This window comes from Medicago truncatula, chromosome 1 (genome assembly GCF_003473485.1).
Source record: "Medicago truncatula cultivar Jemalong A17 chromosome 1, MtrunA17r5.0-ANR, whole genome shotgun sequence".
NCBI lineage: Eukaryota > Viridiplantae > Streptophyta > Magnoliopsida > Fabales > Fabaceae > Medicago > Medicago truncatula.
In genome coordinates, this window is record NC_053042.1 from 6,176,236 (window position 1) to 6,200,095 (window position 23,860).

General features: G+C 32.7%; 1 protein-coding gene across 1 annotated transcript; it reads right to left on the reverse strand.

Annotated features, from left to right (window-relative positions):
- Positions 1-184: 184 nt before the first annotated feature.
- On the reverse strand, positions 185-10,235 carry LOC25482073 (uncharacterized). The gene is made up of 16 exons (XM_013610559.3): positions 10,080-10,235; positions 8,120-8,520; positions 7,807-8,032; positions 7,483-7,728; positions 7,067-7,182; positions 6,381-6,479; positions 6,183-6,270; positions 5,316-5,545; positions 4,669-4,841; positions 4,248-4,447; positions 2,875-3,207; positions 2,649-2,750; positions 2,166-2,463; positions 1,674-1,822; positions 1,309-1,593; positions 185-916 (listed from the first exon to the last, which is right to left on the reverse strand). The coding sequence occupies exons 2-16, from the start codon at positions 8,416-8,418 to the stop codon at positions 698-700; spliced, it is 3,063 nt and encodes a 1,020-aa protein (XP_013466013.1). The 5' UTR covers positions 8,419-8,520; positions 10,080-10,235; the 3' UTR covers positions 185-697.
- Positions 10,236-23,860: the final 13,625 nt, after the last annotated feature.

Below are 23,860 nucleotides of genomic sequence, written 5' to 3' on the forward strand. Positions count from 1 at the left end.
TGAAAATCTTTCGATTTAGTCCTAACATCTTATGAGCAAGGACTTGCTTGACTGATTTTCTATACTTTAGAGACTAATTGTTACTTATATAATTTAGGGACTTAATTGGAAATTCATTCGATATATTTTAGTGGATGAAACTGATATTAAGCACACACACTAAGGTTATGGTGTTGCAGAGACATTGGCAAAATCACTTTCACTACAACAAGTATAAATTCAGAGATAAAGTCAACTAATAATACAATCAAATCTAGCTTCAAACAATAACCTCTAGGTTTGAAGCTTTTCATATTGGGGAAAGATCCCTTGAGGGTTTTGGGTCAAGGAAAGCTTAAGTACCCCCTTCAAAAGTCAGGTTTTGGGAAGGGAAAATAGAATTAAGACTAACTTCTAGCATGATTGATTATACTACAAGGTGTTACAAGGGTTTATAACAAATTACAATCTATATGAATATATTTTTACAAAAAACTTTGAGAAAGTAAGAGTCAAGGCTCATACATACCCGTCCCTAACTCCCATTCATTTGAGTTTCCAGGCTCAGCAGTACCTTCCTCAAGGGCTTACACTAAGATTGGTCACCATCTCACGTTGCAAAAAATAGTAGAGTAACAGATGTAGAAAGTGTTCTACTTTTCATTTCTTCAAATTGCTTCCTAAATAGTGTTACAAATAGGACAACCAGATCAAAAAATTATTGATCTACTAGCCCGTTAGAATCAGTACCACCACATTCATTCTTATCATCAGTACGTTCAATAATGAAATGATCAACAATTTTGACTGTCTGTACTGGATCTTGGTTGGCAACGGCTGCCCTCCATTTGCTTGGAAAGCTTCTCAAATGGCTTGAAATTTGTGGATTTTTTGTCTCTTTTTCCCACTCAGAATCAAGCTTCCAATCCTTAGGTACCTACAAATGGAAAACAGTGTTTAATAAAATGGAGTTATCTATCAAACTTTGTTGCGTGCACACGCAACAAAATTTAGGTAAACAATCAAACACATTAAGACAAATGCCATAAAGGATATTAATGAACATGCTCGGCATTCTTCCATTCAATATTTAGATTTTCTTTGGAACAGAAAGGGGTAGGGGGGATGTAAATCATTAAGCGGTCTTGGCAAAAAAGAAAAAAAGTTTTGAAGAAAAGTACTGGCAAAGAAATGTTAAAAGAATGAGGAATCTAAGCGATTTAGTCATGCAGTAATCACGATCAAAGTCATACCTCAGGTATCTGTGTTACCTTATGATTCTAACCTGAACCAATTCTATATCTTACTTCACATAAAATAGTTTCTTACCTTATCAACTGCCAGAGTAAAAACTTCAAGATTACCATCAGAACTGATGTGAAATCGTGTGAATGATTTGTAATTAGCTATTCTGAGAGATGAGAAGGCTTCGTCGAAGTGCAAGTGAAGCCAGTTAATGCAAATATATAAGTAGCTCCCAAACACCAATGAAACAACAGGAGTAGAGAAAACCCAGAAGTAAAGGAAGACAGCAGCATAATAGATTATGGCACCCCCTCTGGATACAGACTCTAATCCATTTTTGCAAATATTGTTTCGAGATACAGCCATGACCTGAGAAAATAATCTTCATGATACTATCCCATTATAAAAAAAAACAATCAGAACTGAAAAGGTCCAAAGAATTTTCATACCTCTGGCACATCAAAAGCAGACATTAAATACTTGATACAAGCTGGATAAAGACCAAATGTCCATTGTTCAATACGAGCTCTGAGGCCAGTTGGATCCGGAAAATGTTCACTTTCCACTGATCGATACCACTGATATAAAGTGTGATACCCTGGATCATACAGAGAAAAAAAAACTTGTAACTATAATCCATATAGGTTACGCAGACACAACCCTACTTTACACAGTATCAAACTCCTAACCACATGATCACCAATGATTAGCAGTTCTTATACTATGAGAATGACGAAAGCACCTAAAAGTTTACAAAAATTGGTATTATACAATTAAGTAACTTATAAGTTTGATGCTGGTGTGGAAATATTATCACTAATAAAAAATAGCATATTGCCAAGTAAGCTAAGAAATGCAGCCTCAACATCAATCTAACCAGTAGACTTAATTTCAAAAGCAAATATAGTACACAAGTCATTCAACAGAAACGAAAACAAAACCTGAAGTTGCCAGCAACTCATGACGGATACATATTTCAATGCCTATTTCAAGAAGCAACATGAGAATCAAAGCTGCAGCGAGATGAGCAGAAACATGAAGAACTCCAATCATTAATCGTTTCTTCCGTGACAACTTGGGCGGAACAAAAGAATATGCTGAAATTAATAATACTGAAGCTCCCACAAATGACACATAAGAGTGCTGTAGGATATATATAAATCCATTCCATACAGTACCAAGAAAACTCCTTATTTGACCAGAAAATGAATCATCTTGGAGGATGTGATTCAGCTCACACTACAAATTAAGCAAAAGAAAACAGTTGGATATTAGTGACAAATGATATCGTTTTATAAGATAAGCATAAAGCTAATCTGTGCATACTCCGAGCCAAAGGGAATCCTCTGACTAAATTAGCATTGAGAACAAACAAATAATAATAAAATAAAACACAATAACACCAAAGAAATGGAGGAACTCACTTGTGGAAACATTGAAAATACTAGGATAAAATATATGATGCCACCTATAAAATCAAACTGCCAGTTCTTCTTCCGAAATTTAAGGATATTTCCTAATGCAATCTGCATTAAATTTTAAAAAAATGTTATAACCTTATAAGTAGCAAGATATATAAAAACCAAACATTTAGTGCTTACAATTAAGGGACCATAATAATTGATAAGAAACTGTTAACATTCTACATACCCTGCTCGAATCTTCAACGGAAGGATATGCAGCCTTGCATTCATAGGTAACTCCATCAAGTTTACTAAATTTATCAAAAACATGGGTAGGATGTAAAAATGCTCCACCGCAACCATTTACAAGAAGATGGTGGACATGGACAGGCCCATCTGACTTTACATGTGAATGACGCAAGTAATGATGCAAGTCTCCAGCCATCCGAAGCTTACACCTTCCTTTCAAATAATCACAAATCAGGTGTGAAACATTCTGCCCAGTAACATCGCTCCAATACCAGTCGGTAAGCCAATTAGGTTCGTGGGTAATAATGATCACATTGTCATCCTCTTGAACCTAAGTTGAAAATGGGTCATGTGAGCAAGTATTGGATTCAGAAAGCAACAGAAAACATTACAAAACAGTTTATCAAATATCGGCTACTCAAAACTTCACTTGTAGAACAGGACTGGCATTCAGAAACAAGTTCTAATCAAAATACAAAAAATTATGACAGAAAATTTCACCAGGCTAATGACAAAACAGATTCCATTAGCCCTTTTATGTAAGTTGAATCCTTAGAGTTTGCACGGCATGCATGAAGGATGGTTCAGTGATAAAACTGAGGAGAGCGAAAGAGGGAGTGAAGTCTTTCCGTGATTATGATTTCAGTATATTGAATGGATACAAGCTAAAGTTATTTATACATACTCACAGTTAGGTAACTGTCTAATAGTGAGATAACAAAACACTCTTAACTAACTCTAGGAATTACAAATTTATGAGTACACATATACATCTTAAATTACTCGCTATGTTAGCTATACTCCAATATTTGGGAGCAAGCGTACAATAACAGAATCGAAGTAACCTCGGCAAAATTAATTGCTTAATACATGGATGGGCACCAAATTATCAGGACCCTGGATCTGGCAGGCTTAGCCTTATGGGAAAATGGCATTCTAATTTCTAGCTTCAGAGAATATCTCTAGTTTTATGTTATAGCTCTTGTTTCTGTAAGGGTGTGCTCTATACATTTCCCCGTGTGAGAATACCAGGATACATAAAATACATCAATCATCATTTAATATTAAATAACCCAAACCCATTTGGGTTGCCCTAGTGGTATAGGCTTGGGACTTGGGAGTGTGCTCCTCCTCAAGGTCTCAGGTTCGATTCCCTCTAGTGTCAATTTGGGTGGGCTAATTTAGCTTCTTCAAAAAAAAAAATATTAAATAACCCAAAGGCAACAGCAAATGAATGACTAATAATGAAAAGGTAAAGAATTCTGCACAAATTATGTAAGTAAAATCACATTAGACACTAGAGACTTTATGAAGCAAGCTTAAATTATACATCGTATAAATATAAAAGTGAAGAAACAGATATTATCTCACCTTTTCCATTATTAATTCAGTGAAGAATTTGAATTGGTACACATCGATATCATTATGAAGAGCAAGGTCAAGCCCAAAAACCCACCACCGTTTAGGGAGTTGCAAAGCAAAGTAACTCTTCTTCTGAGGCATGAGCCATCCACCTAACCAACTCCTATAACATATATACCTCATAAATGTCTGAAGTCCATCAAACCAGTCTGTCAAGCAACAATGATAACGATGAGTACATTTCGTCGTCAGGCATGGAAACACAATTTTAAAGACCTTTAAACACGAGATTGGGTAAAATGACCAAAACAAACATAACAATTAATGGAAAATAAAAGAAGCAACTTAATAGATACAAACAGGTAAAACTACTTAATTTAATTAAATGAAGTCCTTGAAAAGTAACATAGTTTACCGAGCTAAAACTAACCATGGTTTCCAGGAATAATGAAACACTGAGGCCCATCATACTGTTTCAATTGATCTCCACAGAGCTTATTTACCTCTATCTGCTTAGCTTTATACGAAGGAGGAGGTTGGAGAGCATACTCAAAGGGAACGAAAAGACGTCTTTCATATGTGAATGTTGATGGATTAGGATACCTACAGCAGTACAAACAAGCACTTGAAATAAGTTCAAATGACGCTACAAAGATCTTCAAATGCTAACAGAAAGAGTTAAACTTCAAATGACGCTACAGATATATTTTTGGTCGGTTAAATGTCTTCCACCATGCTAACAAATTTCAAACAAGTTCCGCAAATCAATTTTTCATAAAAGCTACATAATTATTGAAGCAAGAACAATTTTCCTCTACCTCTAACCATTGGCACCCTCCATCCGATCTAGTTTTTAATGGGACTTCTATAGCCCGTCACAGAAATGTACAAAATTAAGAACAGAAGTCTCATGATTTTGTTATCTGTGATTTAATTTTAGACCTAGGTATTAAAATTTCAGAATCAAGAACCACATGCATTAAATGGTGTTAGCTAATCACTCAACACAATCTTTCAACTTATATACAATTACTGATCAACGGACATGATAGTAGGCACAATAAACGGCCAACTTACGCAAGATCACCCCCAATAAGTAGCAAGTCCCCCCGTGGTAAGGTAACCTCAGCATCATCTTTCAGTGTACGAAGGAAAGGCCTTGCCAGTAGCCGTGCAACGGAATAAGATGAGTTCCCTCCATCACCAGTATCAGCCATAAAGTCAAACCAAAAATCATCCTTCTCGCTAAAATGATCATATAGAAGATCACGTTGCTGGTTTCCATCTTCAGCTCTACTCATTGCTGCCTGCCAATGAAAATTACATCCAATATATAATGGTATACAAGTATGTGGCATTCTTGCAACATAACAAACAGTTAAAACAAAGGAAACTTCTTCATATCAGAAAATACTTTGTCCTCAACCATAAAGATAGAGATTTTAAAAAAAAAAAAATGCCATGTATGACAACACCTTAAGATTTTATGCATAAATTTAATTACACCTACAAGCAACAGATAGTTAAATTTTGGCATGCTCAGTGTATATTTAAAAACTGCAACAAACAATTAAAATATAAATTTGGAGACTAGAAATGACATGGTAAAGAATTATACAAGCACATAAACTTGTCAGTGACGACCTCTAGTATGATTTTTGTGCATTCACATCCACATTTCAGGTTTTCAACTTGTTTTATTCATATACAAGAAAATACCAGAAATAAAATGGCAGCAATACAGGGGAAAAGAACTATTCAACATTATCCGACACCAAATTTGGAGTAACTAAAAACCACTTGAAGGTATGCAAACAATTCCCGTCGCACCAATTGCAATTTAATACTACATAGAATGTAATAATGGTAACTAAGTACTTCAAGCTATAAATTAAATGGCATATTGACCAAAGATTATGAACAATACGCAAAGAAATATATTACCTGCATCATTCGCATGTCAAAACGCCCAACAAATACGGTCACTGATACAAGGAGATCAAAAACTGTTTTGAATAAATCAGCAGATGTTCTGCATCAGTAGCAAGCGTAACCACACAATCAAGATCACCTCCAACATCCTCTTAAAATATAAAAAGATAAGTAATATGAAGGGAAAAAAAAAGCATTTTATATACATACCCAGAATACCAAGGAACCATGTCCAAAAAGTCAGGCTTCATCTGCTTCTTCTTTACCTTCTCGTATTCTTTAACAGATAGCGGATGAGTGAGTGCCCAACTGTTGGTTTTTAAGACATAAAAGCCAAGATATTAAAATAATGAGAAAATAAATATTGATACAATGTAATATGAAAATGTGATGTCCCCCAAAATAATTATGACTCTTAGTGTACTGTTGTGCCGAGGGCTCATGTCATGGCACTGATGTGCATTGCTTTTTGCAGGGAACTATGGTCCAGAAAAAAAAACTATTGCAAAAATAAAACAACTATAACTAATACATACATTACAAAAAGTCTATTCTATAGAAGAAAAAACTTAAAAACTCATATTCTGAAAAACTCCTTGGGGATGGATGGCTAGGAAAAAAAACATTAACCCGCGTTAAAAACTTCTCAGGAAATTCAGGCATTTAATTCCAGAAATGTTCAACAGCGCCTGTTGAACTAAGAACAAAAACTGAAATCTCCTAAAGTTTGTTAAAAGACATTGTTTTCAAATGGCTAATTTCAACTAAAATTTAATATCAGAAGCATTTTACAATACAGTTTCAATACTTTGGACCACGTAAAACAAATAATCATACTAACATGCAGAAATATAACAATATTTAGCACATAAAAAATAAACTAAAAAGTTGCTCACCCTGTTGACCTTTCAACCACATAATTTGCGATGTAAAGCCCAATAAATGTAGCCCAAAGTGAGTAGATGGGGGAAATCTCATCTGACGAACCAGGACATGAACCATTGCAAGCTATCTAAAATATAAAAATAATTCTTGCATCAAAACATGTAAAGGACCACTACAGACATAGGGCTTTGTCTAACGTGCACAAGTAAATCAGTCAGCACCACGCACAAGTATGTTTTCTACCATTCGATCAATAAATCACATCATATCACATTTGATCCAATGGTAAGATGTACTGATCCACGGCTGGGAACAACTTTGTGCGTGGTGCAAGACTTGTCACACCTGTGCACCATAGGATTGGCCCAGACATAGATATATGATTTAATACACAAGATTGCATAAATTGTGTGCTTGTTTTAAGTACCTCTCCATAAATAACCCACTTTGACAAAAGAGGATAATCACTTGCAGATCCAACTGGAGCAAACCAAGATGAGCAAACCTGGTCCTTCAACTCATTCATCCGAAGAAACTTCGCAAGCCATGTATTTCTCTCTTCTTTATTCCAAAAAGAAAACCAGTTGTTTGAATTTTTTCGCTCAAGTTTTTCTCTTAACATGGCACGGTTTCCACAATGACTATAAAATACACAGCATGCCACACTAAGTACCTATTATTTATTTAAAGAAAAAGGCATCAGAATGATATTCAGTCTTCTAAGGAACAAAAAACCATCTGCCAAACTTACAGCGCAGTTTTGAAGAATGGTCAAGATCTCTGGTCTCTTTCCAGCCACACGTGACACCAAGCCAATATACCAGAGGCCATAAAAAATAATGTGGAAAACAAGAAGAAACACAATGGATGAAATATATATTGTCAAAAACAAAGATAAATTCATCCTCATATCCACCCCCATTGACTGAAAACTAGGAAGATGGTACACTGCTGCCACTAAAATCCAGCCTATGTACCTGCAAAGTGGATGCGCCAAATCATTTCCAATCCTGTAAATTCTTTTTCAGAAACATAAACATTATACATTTGTTAAATAAACTTACCATCGACTAAAATTTGAATAGCTCGGCTTGATAGTCTTAACTAGAAATGGCGATGAAAAGAAATAAAAGAAGCCAAACAAGCAGCCATACATAGACCACCATTTAATATTGTTGTCTAATTTTTCTACAAGAGTATGTATATTGTCGGATGAGATGAAAAAAAGGCAACCAACGACAACAGCAATTACAGCATGGCGGGAATGTTCGTGAGGGTAAGGATAAGTATGGGTCAGAATAGTTCTGACCCTCTCCATTTTGAGTGTATCAAGAAGGCCCGCAGGCTGCTTATCAGAGACCATCGCCAATATTTTAACAATGTTCAATACAATGAACCGAACTTCTTGCAATGACGCCTATTTTAGTAGTTCCGGAAAACCATAGAGAACAACAACGGAAGAATCCTGCAGAAGATTACAATAATAGTAGTATCAGTATTAGCGGCAACAGGGTCGTCTTAAAACAACAATCCCATAACATAAGCTAACCTTAATTTTCTTATTTTATTGGAGAAAAAAAATATAAGCTGACACAATAAAAACTGAATCAAAGGAAGAAAAAACAAGAATTATGTCCGTAACAATCTATGAAGCGCTGACACGAACACAAACACCAGACACAACAGTCACTCTGTCGCAACAACACTAGTAATCATTGCAGAAAATGAATTAACTGAATGTAATCACATGTGTCATTATCAACACCGACACACATAGAACACCCGACACTACTTCGATCAAAAGCATCGGTGTTACAAAGGTAAACTATTCAAGGCTATCTAAGTAAAACCTTTGTCAATTGAACCACAATTAGTCCTTTTCCTATTCTAGACGACATAAATCAAATTCTCCTCCATGCTTGTGACAAATTTTGTCAATATTTTGCTCACTTTAATTATCTTATTTTTGGGAAGAAAAAAATACGAGCCAGCACAAATAAACTCAGTGAAAAGAAGACAGCAAGAATTATGATTGTAACTATCTATTTTTTGAAGAAGCCAAACTAGCCCACCAAAATTGGCACCGGGGAGAATCGAACTTGAGACCTTGAGAGGAGCACGCTCCAAGGTCCCAAACCAACACCACCAGACCAACACATTTGGGTTCTAACTATAACCATCTATTAAGCGCTGACACAAACACGGACAACAGACACAATTGTGACTCTGTCACATTGAATTCAGTAAAAATTTAAGAAAATTAATTAATTAAATGCAATTGCATGTGTCACACACAACACCGTCACGTGTCTGACACGCCTTGGATCAGGAGTTTGAGTGTTACAGAGGTAACTATTCAAGGTTATATAAGTAAATCCTTTGTTCATTCAACCACCGGTTGTCCTATAGAAACCAAATTATCCTTCAACATTGTGAAAATTTTTGCCTAATTCTTTGCCACTGATTGAATCGTTTTGGTAATAATTAAATTCTCGACTAAACTTCCATATGTAGATATTTTGACATCAAGTTTATTGTCATGATTAAAAGACATCTACAACATCAAAGTGCAACAGAACAAACAAACAAACAAACAAACATGATTAAAAGAACATAGTATCACAAGTGATTAAAACAATAACTAAGTAAAAAAAAACAACAAAATTAAGTTCCTAAAAAGCACTTAACCGAACTTGAAATAATAATAATAAGTAATAATTATTATAACAGAGCAAAATCAATAAAATTGGGATAATATACAACAACAAAGCCCTAATTCAATTCATCTTGTAATAAAACTATTAATAATTTTAATTATAATCATCTTTATTACCTTAAAATAAATGTTGTAGCTATAAGGAACCAAAACCATATGAAAACAACAAAATCATCGAAACTAGAAAGACACGACAAAGAAGCAAAAAGCAACGGTAACATAAAAATAATAACAGAAAAAAAGCAGTTATAGAGAGAAAAGGCAATGATGATATTGACGAAGAAATTAAGATGAGAAAGAGGAAAAACCTTTGTCTGTGTTGTATCGAAAATGAATGAATGTTAAGAGAGAGAGAGAGAGAGAGAGAGCGTGCGTGCGATATAAGAAAAATAGAGAAAACTTATATTTATTAAGTGGTTTGAATCAATGAATATGGGAATCTGAGAATGTTTGTGAGGATTAATTGGAACATAACAATGGCATATTCTTTTCTCTTTTTTCTTATTTTATTTATTTATTTATCTTAACTTCTTCATTAATCATTCATTCACCCAAACCCCATCACAGAAGCCAAACAAAACCAACACACTTTCATTTTCTTTTCTTAAATACGTAATTTAAATAGATTTATTGCTTAATTGCAGTTTTGGTCCCCTATATTTTAAGAAGTTGCAATTTTGGCTCCCTAATTAAATAAACTACAAAACCGTCCCTTAAGTATTGACTTCTTTTTTGCAGTTTTGGCTCCCTATGTCAATTTTGACCAAGTCAAAGCTGACGTGGACGCCACATATGTATTTATTTATTTTTTAATTATTAAAAAATAAAAATATATATAATTTTTTTATTTTTTAATTAAAATATATATAAAAATATATTTTTAACTAAAAAAATATTGAAAAAAAACACACATGTGGCATCCATGTGTCCATCGACTTTGTCAAAATTGATCTGGGGGCCAAAACTGCAAAAGAGTCAATACTTAGGAGGCAGTTTTGTAGTTTATTTAGTTAGGGGGCAAAAATCGCAACATCTTAAAACATAGGGGGGTCAAAACTGCAATTAAGCCTAGATTTATTTAATTTGATTTATATTCATATCATATTGTATAAAAGAAATGAAGTTTGCATGGTATGATTTGATTGAAAAAAAAATGATTAAATTAGGAAGGAAAATCGCCACAAAATTTAGACAAGATTTGCTATAAAGGTTATTTATACTTATAGCTCCCAAAAAAAAGTTATTTATAGTTACCACTATAACAAAAAAAAAATTATAAATTTAAAATTTGAATTTAAGTAAAGTTACTACCTCCGTCCCTAATTATAAGACTCTTTTAAAAAAAATTGTCTTTTTTTTTTTTTTTGGTCAAGTAGCCTAACGGCTAGAGCTCACACAATTTAATTGTGGAGAAGTGGAGTGTCCGGAGTTCGAACCCCGACTCCTGCATATAATATGCAATATCCCTACCAACTGAGCTACGCTCACGGGGATAAAAAATTGTCTTTTTTTATAAGACTATTTTGATATTTCCAATTACATTAATTATTTTTTTACCAACATACATTTCTTTATTTTGCATCATTCTCTTCAATCAACAATAATATTACATATTAATAGAAGATTATGTATCACAATGACGATCACATTTACAAAATACATTGGTCCCAAAAAAATATATTTGTTCCAAAATTTATGTGAAAAATGAGACATCAATGAACTTTTGTTGTTGTCTAAGCCACTTGATCGAATATCCACACTTAGGTCAGCAATGTTATGGTGTACAACTAGATAGAAGGAAAATATGCATGCGTGAATTTGACTAAAGTTTTACCACTTGTGGAGTTAGGGTCTGTGACTTTTATAGCAGGACAGACATTTCTCAAAGTTGCATCAAACAAAATGACTAAACATGAGAAAACACAGTCAACATGCTAAAACACAGTCAACATGCTTTTACATCATTCACGTTTGACAGTTTTGGCTTCCTAGCATCAAATGTTGTTGCCTTTATGCATGGAATTCAAAGAGCCATACATATCAATATATCTCATAGATCCCTGAATATTGTGTTCACAATGATTAGTTTTATCATCTAAAATATCAGCATTTATTTACTTTTTTTTTGATCAAGTAGATTACTGTCAGAAGCTCACGCGTTAAAATGTGAATAAATGGAGTGTGTGAGATTCAAACACCTCTACATATATTATGCATCATTCCTAACAAATGAGTTAAGTTCACGGATCAACATCTACTTACATATATCCACGCATTATTCCCCTATGAATAGAAGAATTAATATTAAATGTTTTTCATAAGTGTATTTTCCAAAACGATATAAAGAAAGTAGCACACGGATTCAATTTACTTCCAAAGGCACGCTTTCAAAAAGTCATATTCAGTTTGTTACATCAAAATCAAAAACAAAGAAATCAAATTCAGTTTCGGCTGCTTCGTTCCGCGTCTTTCCTTTCCCGCCGCCCAACTTGCACCGTTTCTATCACCGTCCGCAACTGCCAAGTCGGTTACAAGCATTTAATGTCTTGGGCTTTAAGCCCAATTATTCAATCACAAGGCCTCAACTATAAAACCCAACTCAAGCAATTGTATCTTTTTTTTAAAATTGTTTTTCTCACATCAAGTTTTGCTTAAAAACACATAAAAAATAGTATCATTTTACCTCCAACTATAGTTAACTACCGTTCGGTAAGTGAGCTATAGTTAACTATCGTTGAGGCAGCTGCAGTTGGCTCAGTTGCACTTAAATACAGTTTTTGGCAGAGCATCAATTGCAATTTTGCGCGTTTCGGTCAAAAAATCAAAACAAATCGAGGCTTACTCGAAATGTTACGGAACTTTATAGATCCTCTATATGTATTTTATAGAGATGTCTGCAAAAAACTAGCCCAAAATTTGATTTCTAGGTTGATGTTTTGGTTTCTTGAGTTATAAGCGCATTAAAAGAGATGTTGTTTTTATGTCCTAGACATGCATGCAATAAATCGTGAAAAAATTCAACATTTAGGTCACTTTTTCGGACGCGCACTTGGGAAAAAATTATAATTTTGCGTGTTTCGGTCGAAAAATCAAAATAAATCAAGACTTTTGTCGAAATGGTATGGAACTATGTAGACACCTCTATTAAAATACATATAGAGGATCTGCAAAGTTTCGTAGCATTATGAAAAAGGCTCGATTTATTTTGATTTTTCGACAAAAACGCGCATAATCGTAATTGATGCTCTGCCAAAAACTGCACTTAAGTGTAGCTGAACCAACTGCAGCTGGCTCAGAGATAGTTAACTACAACTCGCTTACCAAACGGTATTTAACAGTAGTTGGAGGCAAAATAGTATTTTCCATGTGTTTTTAAGTAAAACTTAATGCGTGAAAATCATTTATTTATTTTTTGACAAAATTGATATTCCATTGTACACGAGTTTGTTTTCTATCATTAAACCAATAAGTCTCTTTATATTTCACTTAATTTAACAGTAGACTTTATTAATTAAATGATGAAAATGACCTTGTACAAGGTGCATGATTTTCCTTATTCGCCATAGACTTGGCCGGAAAAAGAAACTCCTAAAAATTGTAAGTTAGAGATGTTTTTAAGTGTTCAGTTTAATTTATACATTAACAATGTACACATGTTTTAAACACACGTCTAACATTGGATTATCATATTATTTAATGAGTTTTTTTTAAGGACATATTATTTAATGAGTTAAAAATACATGATTTATGATATGTCATTAATTAATATGACACCATATCGTTGAATTTAAATGCATGTGTAAAACTTTTGAACACTAAAGTTTGTTCTTTTTTAATAAATTAAAAACTAGAATGAAAGTGAAGGAACAATAAGAGGGATTGGATCCTTGTACGATCATCGGCCAACAACAAAAATAAGGAAGCATTAAGAGATTTTTGTATAAAAAAAAAAAAAAAAACTAAAAAACTAGCAAGAATTATCAATCCAAAAGAGAATGCAAGAGTTTACCCCCTCAAATTTTAAAAGTGAAATAACCACACAAATTCTCACAACTTAAAGGAAAGATGCACATATCATCAAACTTTATTTTTCAGGGCCATATTTGAGACAGGTGAGGAGGAGTGAGGACGACTGTCCTAGGCTGTTTAAAATAAGTTTAAAATTTGAATCTCAAAATATAAAATTAAGGGTTCGGTAAAAAGTAAATTAGAAAATGTGAAAACCATATACATTTGATTAAAAAATAACATGTTAGAAAATTGAATATCACATTTCCTAACGTAATAAAAATTATCATCTTTAAGAAAATTATTTTCACACTTTAGGAATTCAATCTTTTTATATGTGTGTGTGTCTATATATATACTTATTAATTAAGGTCTTAATTATAGGTTCGCTCCTAGGCCATCAAAATCTTAGAAACAGTAATGGATGTCTGGTTCAAAATCTAATTGATCATGCGGTTGTAGATGGAGCTTCTAAGATGTTTCGTGTGCATAAGTAGGCATTCAACGCAAAGGTAATATGGATGAGCGGAAAGAATCGAACATTATAACATATTGCAATTGTGAAATATCATTGAATATAAGTAAAATTATTATCTTATTATTAATATATGCAAATTGTATTTTAATTTTATTATACATTAAACATCTTTTTTTTTTGGTAGTGCATGATCAAATTAAAATTATTATCTTAATGCCACTACCAAAAATTTTTTTTTTTGGTAGTGCATTAAACATCTTTTATTATACATTAAACATCTGATGTTAATATTATATCTTTATATTTTTTTATCCATTGTATATTTATGCAGTTTTGAATTTAATATTATATTTCTATTATCGAGAGTCTTTTACTCTCTTTTTTTTGGTAGTGCATGATCAAAATCAAATTATTATCTTAATGCCACTACCAAAAAAAATTAAAATTATTATCCTTTTTTTTTTTTGTAGTGCATTAAACATCTTTTATCATACATTAAACATCTGATATTAATATTGTAGATTAATGTTAGCAACACTCTCTTTTGAACATCCTCTCTAATACTCACTCTCTTATTGGTTTAATCATTGTGGGTGTAGACTTTGAAAATTGAACCCACACAATATGGTGGGACATATATTGATTTCATCCAATAAAAGGGTGAGTGCTAGAGAGATTGTTGAAAAGTGAGTGTTGCTAGCATTCCTCTAATATTTTATCTTTATATTTTTTTTATCCATTGTATATTTATGCATTTTTGAATTTAATATTATATTTCTATTATCGAGAGTCTTTTACTCTCTCTTATAAGTGTGACATTCACGCTCATTTGTACACGGTTTTTTTTTTTTTTTTTGTCTAAATAAAACATACAACTGTAATTTTTAACACCAAGGATACATATAATTTTAAATTTTGAAAATGCAAGATTATTTTTTTTAAGTAAAAAACACAAGAATTTTACATGAATTTTGTATTTTACTTTTGTTATCCAGATATTAATAAGTTTTGTTTTTTTTACGGTAGACATTAATAAGCTTTCTTCCCTTAAAAAAACTCAATAAGCTTTCTTGGCTAATTTCATGAGATTACATATGAATAAAAAATTGTTAATGTAACATATAAAATATAAATAGTGCTATAATTTTCATGTAAAATACACGTCTCACTTTTTTTTTACGATGCATGTATAAAAGTTTTTTTTAGAGGAATGTGATGATTTGATATTTAGAAGAGTAAATTACACTTCTTTTTTCTAAGAAATGTTTAAATTACACGCCTTTATCTTCTTATGAAAAAAAACGTGAATTCATACTAAATTGCATATCAATAGCTTGAGAGAAACTTGAGTTACATACACATCATCTCTTATGTTTTTTTTTTGACAAAACACATTCTCTCTTACGTTAAAATCTACATTTTCTTTCTCTTAATATTATTTTTATTTCTAATGGTATAACGGTAAAAATCCAACACACAAAGTCGGCATTGCATATATATTTTAATATAATGAACATTATAACGCATAATTTTCTCTATTTTTAAATCAATATCTTTTATGAAATTTTAATTTACAATATCATTAACGTATTATTCTTTAAAAAAAATATCATTAACATATTATTTTAAACCATGTTATGAAATGTGAATCAATACCTGATAAAATTAAAATATTGCAAAAAAAGCCGATAAAAATATGGCTATTTGAAAATGAACTTTGTATTATAAATAATTAAATTAATAATAGAATATTCAAATTTAATTATCATTGAAATTGAAAATATAGAGAAATGGATTATTTTTCTTAAATGTAGGCACAAAGTTAGTATATATTATAAAAACAATTATTTATGTTAAAATAGATTTAAATATAGTAAATGTTTAATTCTTAAGGGAGAGAAGTATAATTTTTTTTTTAACAAATCAAAATGAAATATATTGCTCAAAGATAAGATAAATCCACCCCGCATAAGATGTGCTAAATTGGTAAATCACCCAAAATTTGTTACAAAGACCACACACCTATGAAAAGAGTGCCATCACCAAACCAAACAAAAGCAATTACATGCCACCCATACATAATAATGGATGGCGCCATCGGTCATGAAAATCGAAAGTTAAAGGAATATAATTCGAAGATAATCATAAAAAGGAAGTCCACTTCACCTTGTCATAAATATTATGAGCATCGATTACTACATTTTTGAAGACACAGTTGTTTCTATCCTTTCAAATTATCCAAACTAAAGCAAGCCAAATAACTTTTAGGTAAGAATATGAAGCTCTCGGCATGCCCGCCAACTGAGTAAATTGAAGATAAAGTTCTTTTATATGCCCAGAATTAACAAAAGATATTCCAAGCTAATGACGTATTAAATACCAAACATTCCTAAATAGATCGCATTCAAGAAAAATATGTCCTCGTCTCAATGTTACCACATCCACCAACACACATACTATCATTTAAGCTTCTCTAAAATAAATAAAAAAGTATAATTTAAGCACGTTTAAATCTAAGTCTTTCCTTCTCAAGGAAGCAAAATATATTTTAACATAAGCAAACTATATTTCTATTGCAACAGATTTTTAAGTCATTAATAAAAAAAACGAGGTAAGTCATATTGGGTGTATATACTATATGATTTATATGAATGATATTATTTTAAAAAATTAACACGGACTCATCATGATCAACGCAAGCATCAAGCGTTGATGTCTACTTACAAATTAACATAAACTGAACCACACTCTTATAATTCAACAATTTATCGACCGAAGTTAGCAATGAACACCGCACTATTAGGCCTGCAGTCTGCATAGACTTACATTTCAGGTCTGAATCTGGCGTTTTGAAAGTCTGGTATGACCTGCTATCCTATTTAAAAGCCTATTTCATATGAACATCTTTAAATAAGCAATTAGATTGAATTCTCATTTGATAATCAACATGAGTTTTTAGGAAATTTGACTATATATTGTATCATATTTCAATTCTAGTTTATAATAATGTATTTAAACATGCAAAAAATTAATGTATACTAATAAGCTTAAATTATTGAAAAGTTAACAAATTTTTATTTTAATTCAAAGTACAAAATATAATATAATAATAAATAATATTATTCATATTTATTTAAATAGGTCGGTCTAAGAGGCTTTTTGAATGTCTGTGGCCTGACCTTTTAAGCTAAATAAATTTCTAAAAAAACATAGACCTTCTCTATTTAAAAAAAAGTTTGGCCTGATTTGACCTATCGTAGACTAGGCCGTAGACCCTTGTAGGCCGACCTAGCCTATTCCCATCCCTACGCACTATACTAGACATGAAGCATTTAACACACAAGCAAAGGACATAAATAAAAATGGGACAAGAAATACCTCCTTCTCTCCCCCCTATTTTTAAAAAGCTATTCTCTCCCTTTTACTCTCTTAAGTGGTGAGATTGGAAAAAAAGACCCCTACCATAAACAAGTAGTGCTCTTTGATGGGATCTAGCTCCATTAACGATTCAATGGTTATGAACTTCCCTGGCTTGAGGAGCCAACCCCATGTATTGAAGAAACCTCTCATGTTTCCTTTAAAATATTTATTTAACGGATTGATAATACACATTGACGACCTTTATGAAGCAAATTGGAATAATCATATTCATTTGACTAATAACGATATTATTTTAAACTAAGGCAAAAGGGTCCACATGAAATCCTAGTGGGGTTTAGAAGTGTATATACCTTTCATTTGCTTCCAATTTGGCTTCAAGTTTTAGTGCGCAATTTGGTCAAGATCCCTAACACTTTTACTAACATATCTACGCATTGAGGGAGGGAAATATCTTGGTCTTAAAAAAAAAGTAAAAAATACCTTGTAAGTGCAAATTAGATGGTAGACTTTACGATATTTGATGTGTGTGGCACATGTTCGAACTTGCAACACCCATTTTTATGCGTGAATTTTACTGTTAGACTCTTCTATGTACAACTTTAAATACAGGCCAGAGAGAATGTTCCATTGAGAGGTGCGCGGGTGTTAAGTTCAAACTAGCCAAATGAATAACTTCAAAGATTAAGTATGGGTAGGACACTTCTTCTTGTACTAGTAGCAGCAGTAACATGTGAATATGACATATTTTTTTTAGCTTAAATGCTCTTTTGGTCCCTTAACTATTTAATTGGTATCACTTTGGTCCCTTAACTAAAAAAAAGATTGTTTGAGGATTTTAAGTTTTTTTTTAGTCTCGTTTTGATCCCTTCTGTTAGGTTTCCGTTAATTTTAATAAAAAACGTTAAGTGTGGACACGTGTCACCTTGTCATTGGCTCTGAGTTTTTTTTTTTATAAAAAAAAATTATTTTTTTTAATATATATATTTTATTTTTTTGTAAAAAATTCCCATAACCAATGACAAGGTGACACATGTTAACTCTGGGACACGTGTCACTCTGTCATCGGCTTTGGGATTTTTTTTAAAAAAATAATAATTTTTTTTTGTAAAACAAAAAAACTCAGAGCCAATGATAAGGTGACACGTGTCTAGGAGTTAACTTTTTTTTAAAACCCTAACGGAAACCTAACAGAAGGGATCAAAATGAGACTAAAAAAAAACTTAAAATCCTCAAACAATCTTTTTTTTAGTTAAGAGACCAAAACAATACCAATTAAATAGTTAAAAGAACCAAAAAAACATTTAAGCCTATTTTTTTTAAGAAATGTGAATGTGACATTGAATTGTACATTAATTGTTATTTCCAATAACTTATAAAGTACCATGGAATCTAGCTAGCAACACTAGGGGCTGCCAAACAAATTAGAAACTACTAAAAGTGACCAGGATTTGGAATTTCAGTGGCATCAGAAACGTCTAATCAAGACTTAGGAATAGGCATAGTGAAAGTGTGTTTGTGCAGTTGTGTTTTTGATGAATGAATGAATATTTGCCAATTGCAGAAACAACATGTCCTGTGGAAGAATCTAAAAGGATCACTGGAAGGAATATACCCTCACTCACACTTGTATCAAATTATGTTGGGTTTGATTGTCAAGTTTCTTGAATAAAGAAGGAGGTTAGAAAAAATTAGTTATTGGTGATTATATCCCACATCGCTTTGTTTAGACCAAGACTATATATTGAACCTAGTTTCTTTGTTTTTTGATGCACCAGTCAGTAGCACTTTAAGCTTATATCTGACTTAGTTTAAATATTTGCTTTGTGAGAGTGTGGGTGTATTGGGGCATTGGGTGAGAGTTAGAGAAGTCTATGTGGTGTAACAATTTTCACATAGTAATAATTCTCTGGTTGTCGGTTTAGACAACGGTCGTGGTTTTTTCTCTAGTTTTGGAGTTTCCACGTTATATTCTTGTGTTGTGATTGTGTATATTTTTCTTCTTCAGCCCTGTTATTTCCTAACAGTGGTATCAGAGCTTCGGTTTCGTGTGATATCACAATTCTTAGTATGCTATGTGGTTGCAGCATTGTCTGATCTTTCACATCAGAAAAAGAAGTGTGATATTGTGAAGGTGTTGAAGAAGGGTGGTATTGTGCAACTGTTATGTCTTATTCAAGTGCAATGAAGTTTGACGTAGAGAAGTTTGATGGAAGAATTAACTTTGGCTTGTGGAAAGTACAAGTCAAGGATGTGCTAATACAATCAGGTTTACACAAGGCGCTGAAAGGAAACACTTCCAAGATGGAGGCCGATAAGTGGGAGGAACTAGATTTGAGAGCTGCAAGTGAAATTTGTTTGTGTTTGGCAAAGAATGTTCTTGCGAATGTGAAGAATCTGTCATCAGCCAAGGAACTTTAGGAAAAGCTTGAAGGGTTATATCAAGCAAAGGACATCTCAAATCGGTTGTTGTTGAAGGAGCAATTCCACAATTTGCGCATGGATGAGGGTACGGAAATCTCTGATCATCTTAGTACTTTGAATAATATTGTTTATGAGTTAGAATCAATTGAAGTTAAGATTGATGATGAAGATAAAGCGTTAAGGCTCATTTCATCCCTTCCACCTTCTTATGTTCATCTCAAACCTGTTTTGATGTATGGGAAGCAAAGTTTGAGTTTTGAAGAAGTTGCAACTAAAATTATTTCTGAATAAAGGAGGATGAAAAGTGATGAAAGCACTTCATCAGGCTCAATGTTGTTGACTAGAAGTGGGGCTAATGGGAAGAAGATCCATGCAAAGGATTTTTCGTGTTGGAAATGTGGAAAGTCTGGGCATTTAAAGAGAAATTGTCCAGGTGGAGTAGTTTATGAAAAAGACTCTGAGGTAAGTGCTAGCAATGTCTCCCTTGTTTTGGGAGATGATGATGATCTTATCTAGAAGATTAAGTGTGTCCTTATGGTATTTCCGCTATACCATGCAAAAGGACAAGTAATTGCTAGCGGATTCAGAACAACACATGGGCATTGGTTGGCAGTGATGTAAGGTGTGTGGTGAGATATGTCGATTGTTGAAGAACTTCCTGGAAGCCAACATGGGAGTTGCACCATAATCTTTCAGCAAGGTTTTGACATGAAATTCTTGGAATGGTTCAGTTTCAAGTGAAGTATACTCTTATGGTGGAGTATGATTGTCGGTATAGACAATGGAAACGGGAGATGAAACTCTTACAATCAAGGTGGAGATTGTTGGGTTTGATTGTCAAGTTTTTTGAATAAAGAAGGAGGTTAGAAAAAATTAGTTATTGATGATTATGTTCCACACCGCTTAGTTTAGTGAAGCAAGGGGAAGACCAAGGCTATATATTGAACATAGTTTCTTTGTTTTTAGATGCACCGGTCAATAACACTTTAAGCTTATATCTAACTTAGTTTAAATATTTGCTTTGTGAGAGTGTGGGTGTACTGGGACATTAGGTGAGAGTTAGAGAAGTCTATGTATTGTAACAATTTTCACATAGTAATAATTCTTTAGTTGTCGATTTAGACAGCAATCGTAATTTTTTCTCTGATTTTGGAGTTTTCACGTTATATTCTTGTGTTTATTTTTCTCCTTCAACCCTATTATTTCCTAACAAATTAGACTTTGTGCACCAAAAGGGAAATTAATTGGTAGTTCACCTCTCAGCCTATATTTTGGACTGGCCAAATACATTGCACTATGCTCTTAAGCCACAATATGAATGTCACTACAACCAGCACAAATTTTCAATATAGTTTACTTTGAGTATCAAACCAAGCTTCATCATTAATTAGAGAAATGAAAGATACTAAAAGTATACAATAATTTTTCTCTATATCTCTGAGTTTGGTTTTTCTTTTTTATAATCATTTAGTTAGATCTCTAAAAATATATCAATTTTTTTTTTTGGTTAGATATCAATTTTTTATTTATTTAAACCAATTTGAGTGCATTCTTTTATAAAGCATTTGTATTCAAATTCATTTCACTATCATATCCATCAAGACATCAAGTGTTATAAGATTCTGTAAAAAAAAAGTGTTATAAATATCAAACATATATTTTTTGTTTATAAAATGAAAACATTTTTTTTTTAAGAAGTCAAATTAGCTTACCAAAACCGACTTCGAAAATAATCGAACACTTCAATATGCCAACATCCCACCAAAAAAATAAAGTCTCAAGCCAACATCACGTGAAAGGTGATACTTTAACCTGTAGCATATATATGTTAACCCTAGCTTTTTCATTAAAAAGGAAACAAAAATAAAAACAAATTTTAAAAATTTAACATATTTATAAACACTACAAATACGCATGCAAATCTTTTTTTTTTGACAAAAAATACGTATGCAAATCTTGTGTAGTCAAATTTTAGTCATTTATTTTGGATTATAACTTGATTATACGATCGAGATTTAGCTGCAAAGACTGCATGATAATTGAGCCCAAATTCTCAAAAAATATTTAACTATTGCTGGAAAAAGTATAATACAAATAATTCGTATTTAAAGTTAATTGCCTACTTTAAAAATATCAAATTAATCCATGAAAAAGGGCAGATGTGATTCCTTGGGTCATGGAAGATTGACCTTTGCAAAAAGAGAATCTTGAGGGAGCATAATCATGTAAAAGATTACATCCACTACATTCTAATTCTCATTAAACATTAGAGTAGTGATAAATGTTGAACTTTTGAACTCTGTGTTTATTCCCTCAAGCCCTATATATACCCTATACGCACACATCATTTTACAAGCAAATTCACACCTCCCAACTACATTAAACATTCAACTCTTAAACTATCTCTTTACAATTAAACACATCACTCTCAAAATTACAAAATGGCAAATTCTAAGCTTGTGTTCAGTTCTATTTTTCTAGTCTTAATTATTTTCAATTTATGTTTCTCAACCCTTGGCAGACCCCTAATGAAAAGAGAGAGCAAATTGGAGTACGTATCAGCATACGAAAACATAGTCATTTGGCGGCGTAACATTTTAGAGAATGAAGCCGCGACAACATTAGATTCCCAGAATCCACATGTTGGCGTCGAGGCTGAAAAATTGGTTGACGATTTTCGACCAACGGATCCAGGTCATAGTCCTGGTGCTGGCCATTCAACCCCAACAATCCCCATGGACACCAACATGCCTCAAGGCGTTAATTAATTAGGTGTACATAATTGATATTCTCGTGCATAATATGGTTATTAATTTAAGTATTGGTATTTCATTATTCATAATGCAATACACATATAGTTAGACATGCATTTCATTTAACGAACATATAGACTATAGTCCATGCTCAGTCTGTGTACAGTACATCGAAGCATTTTGTCTATAGTCATTTGCAATTCATTTCTTCCTTAATGTGTTTGTAAAAAGTAGTTTGTAATTCTATCCTTATATATGTCGCATTATACATATTCATTATTAAGTCATGATCATGCTATTTGTTGGAATATATAATAATCAATTGGGTTTATATATTGACTTCAACTTTTATACTTTATATTTTCTTAAAAGCAAAAGAGTTTTATTAATATGTACTTCAAACACCGGAACAAACCTGAAACCACCATGGTATAATGCAAACGGTTGGTGCCTAAAGTGTGTTGTACTTGTGGTAAGTACAATATATAATATTAAGGTTTAGTACTATATTGGTTCTGCTTTGAGAAGGCTCTCAAGTGAGGTATTTAAAGCTTATTGTGGGCTTGGTTTTTCGTGACTTAAGCCCCAAGCAACGAGGGCTTTAAGTCTTTCTGCCAAGCTCTAGAGGCTTCTAGAAGCTGACTGAGGCGACGCCCCTGGAAGGACGCGCCTAGGCCTTGGGGCCCTTTGGGAGGGTGTCCTAGGCCTTTTGGAGGGCTCGGAGGCCATTCTAGAGGGTCTCTAAACCCTTAGGAATATATTGACAGTTCATGTGTGACTGCTATAAATCTTAGAGTATCATCACTGCCAAGTTTGATTTGCACTTATAAGAAAAAGAGCAACACAAGTTAATGTTCAGTAAGATTACATAAAAAAATAAGATAGAAAACAGAGCAGCAACACTTATACATTGCACCCTGCGGTTGAAAATAGGTTCTACTGAGTTAGACTTTGCAATGGCTACGCCTCATATAATTTAAAGTTTGGGTCTGATCTATAGTTCGTCACAAGCTTATTTCTAGGCATCAACTTGACATTTTTGAAATTC

What these genes read in the sequence shown, in the direction of transcription:
- LOC25482073 (XM_013610559.3), bottom strand. Translation starts at nt 8,418, where the DNA reads ATGGTCTCTGATAAGCAGCCTGCGGGCCTTCTTGATACACTCAAAATG. An exon ending in TATTCAAATTTTAGTCGATG is followed by an intron (nt 8,033 to 8,119) that starts GTAAGTTTATTT and finishes TCCACTTTGCAG; the next exon opens with GTACATAGGCTGGATTTTAG. An exon ending in CCGTTGAAGATTCGAGCAGG is followed by an intron (nt 2,751 to 2,874) that starts GTATGTAGAATG and finishes AATTTAATGCAG; the next exon opens with ATTGCATTAGGAAATATCCT.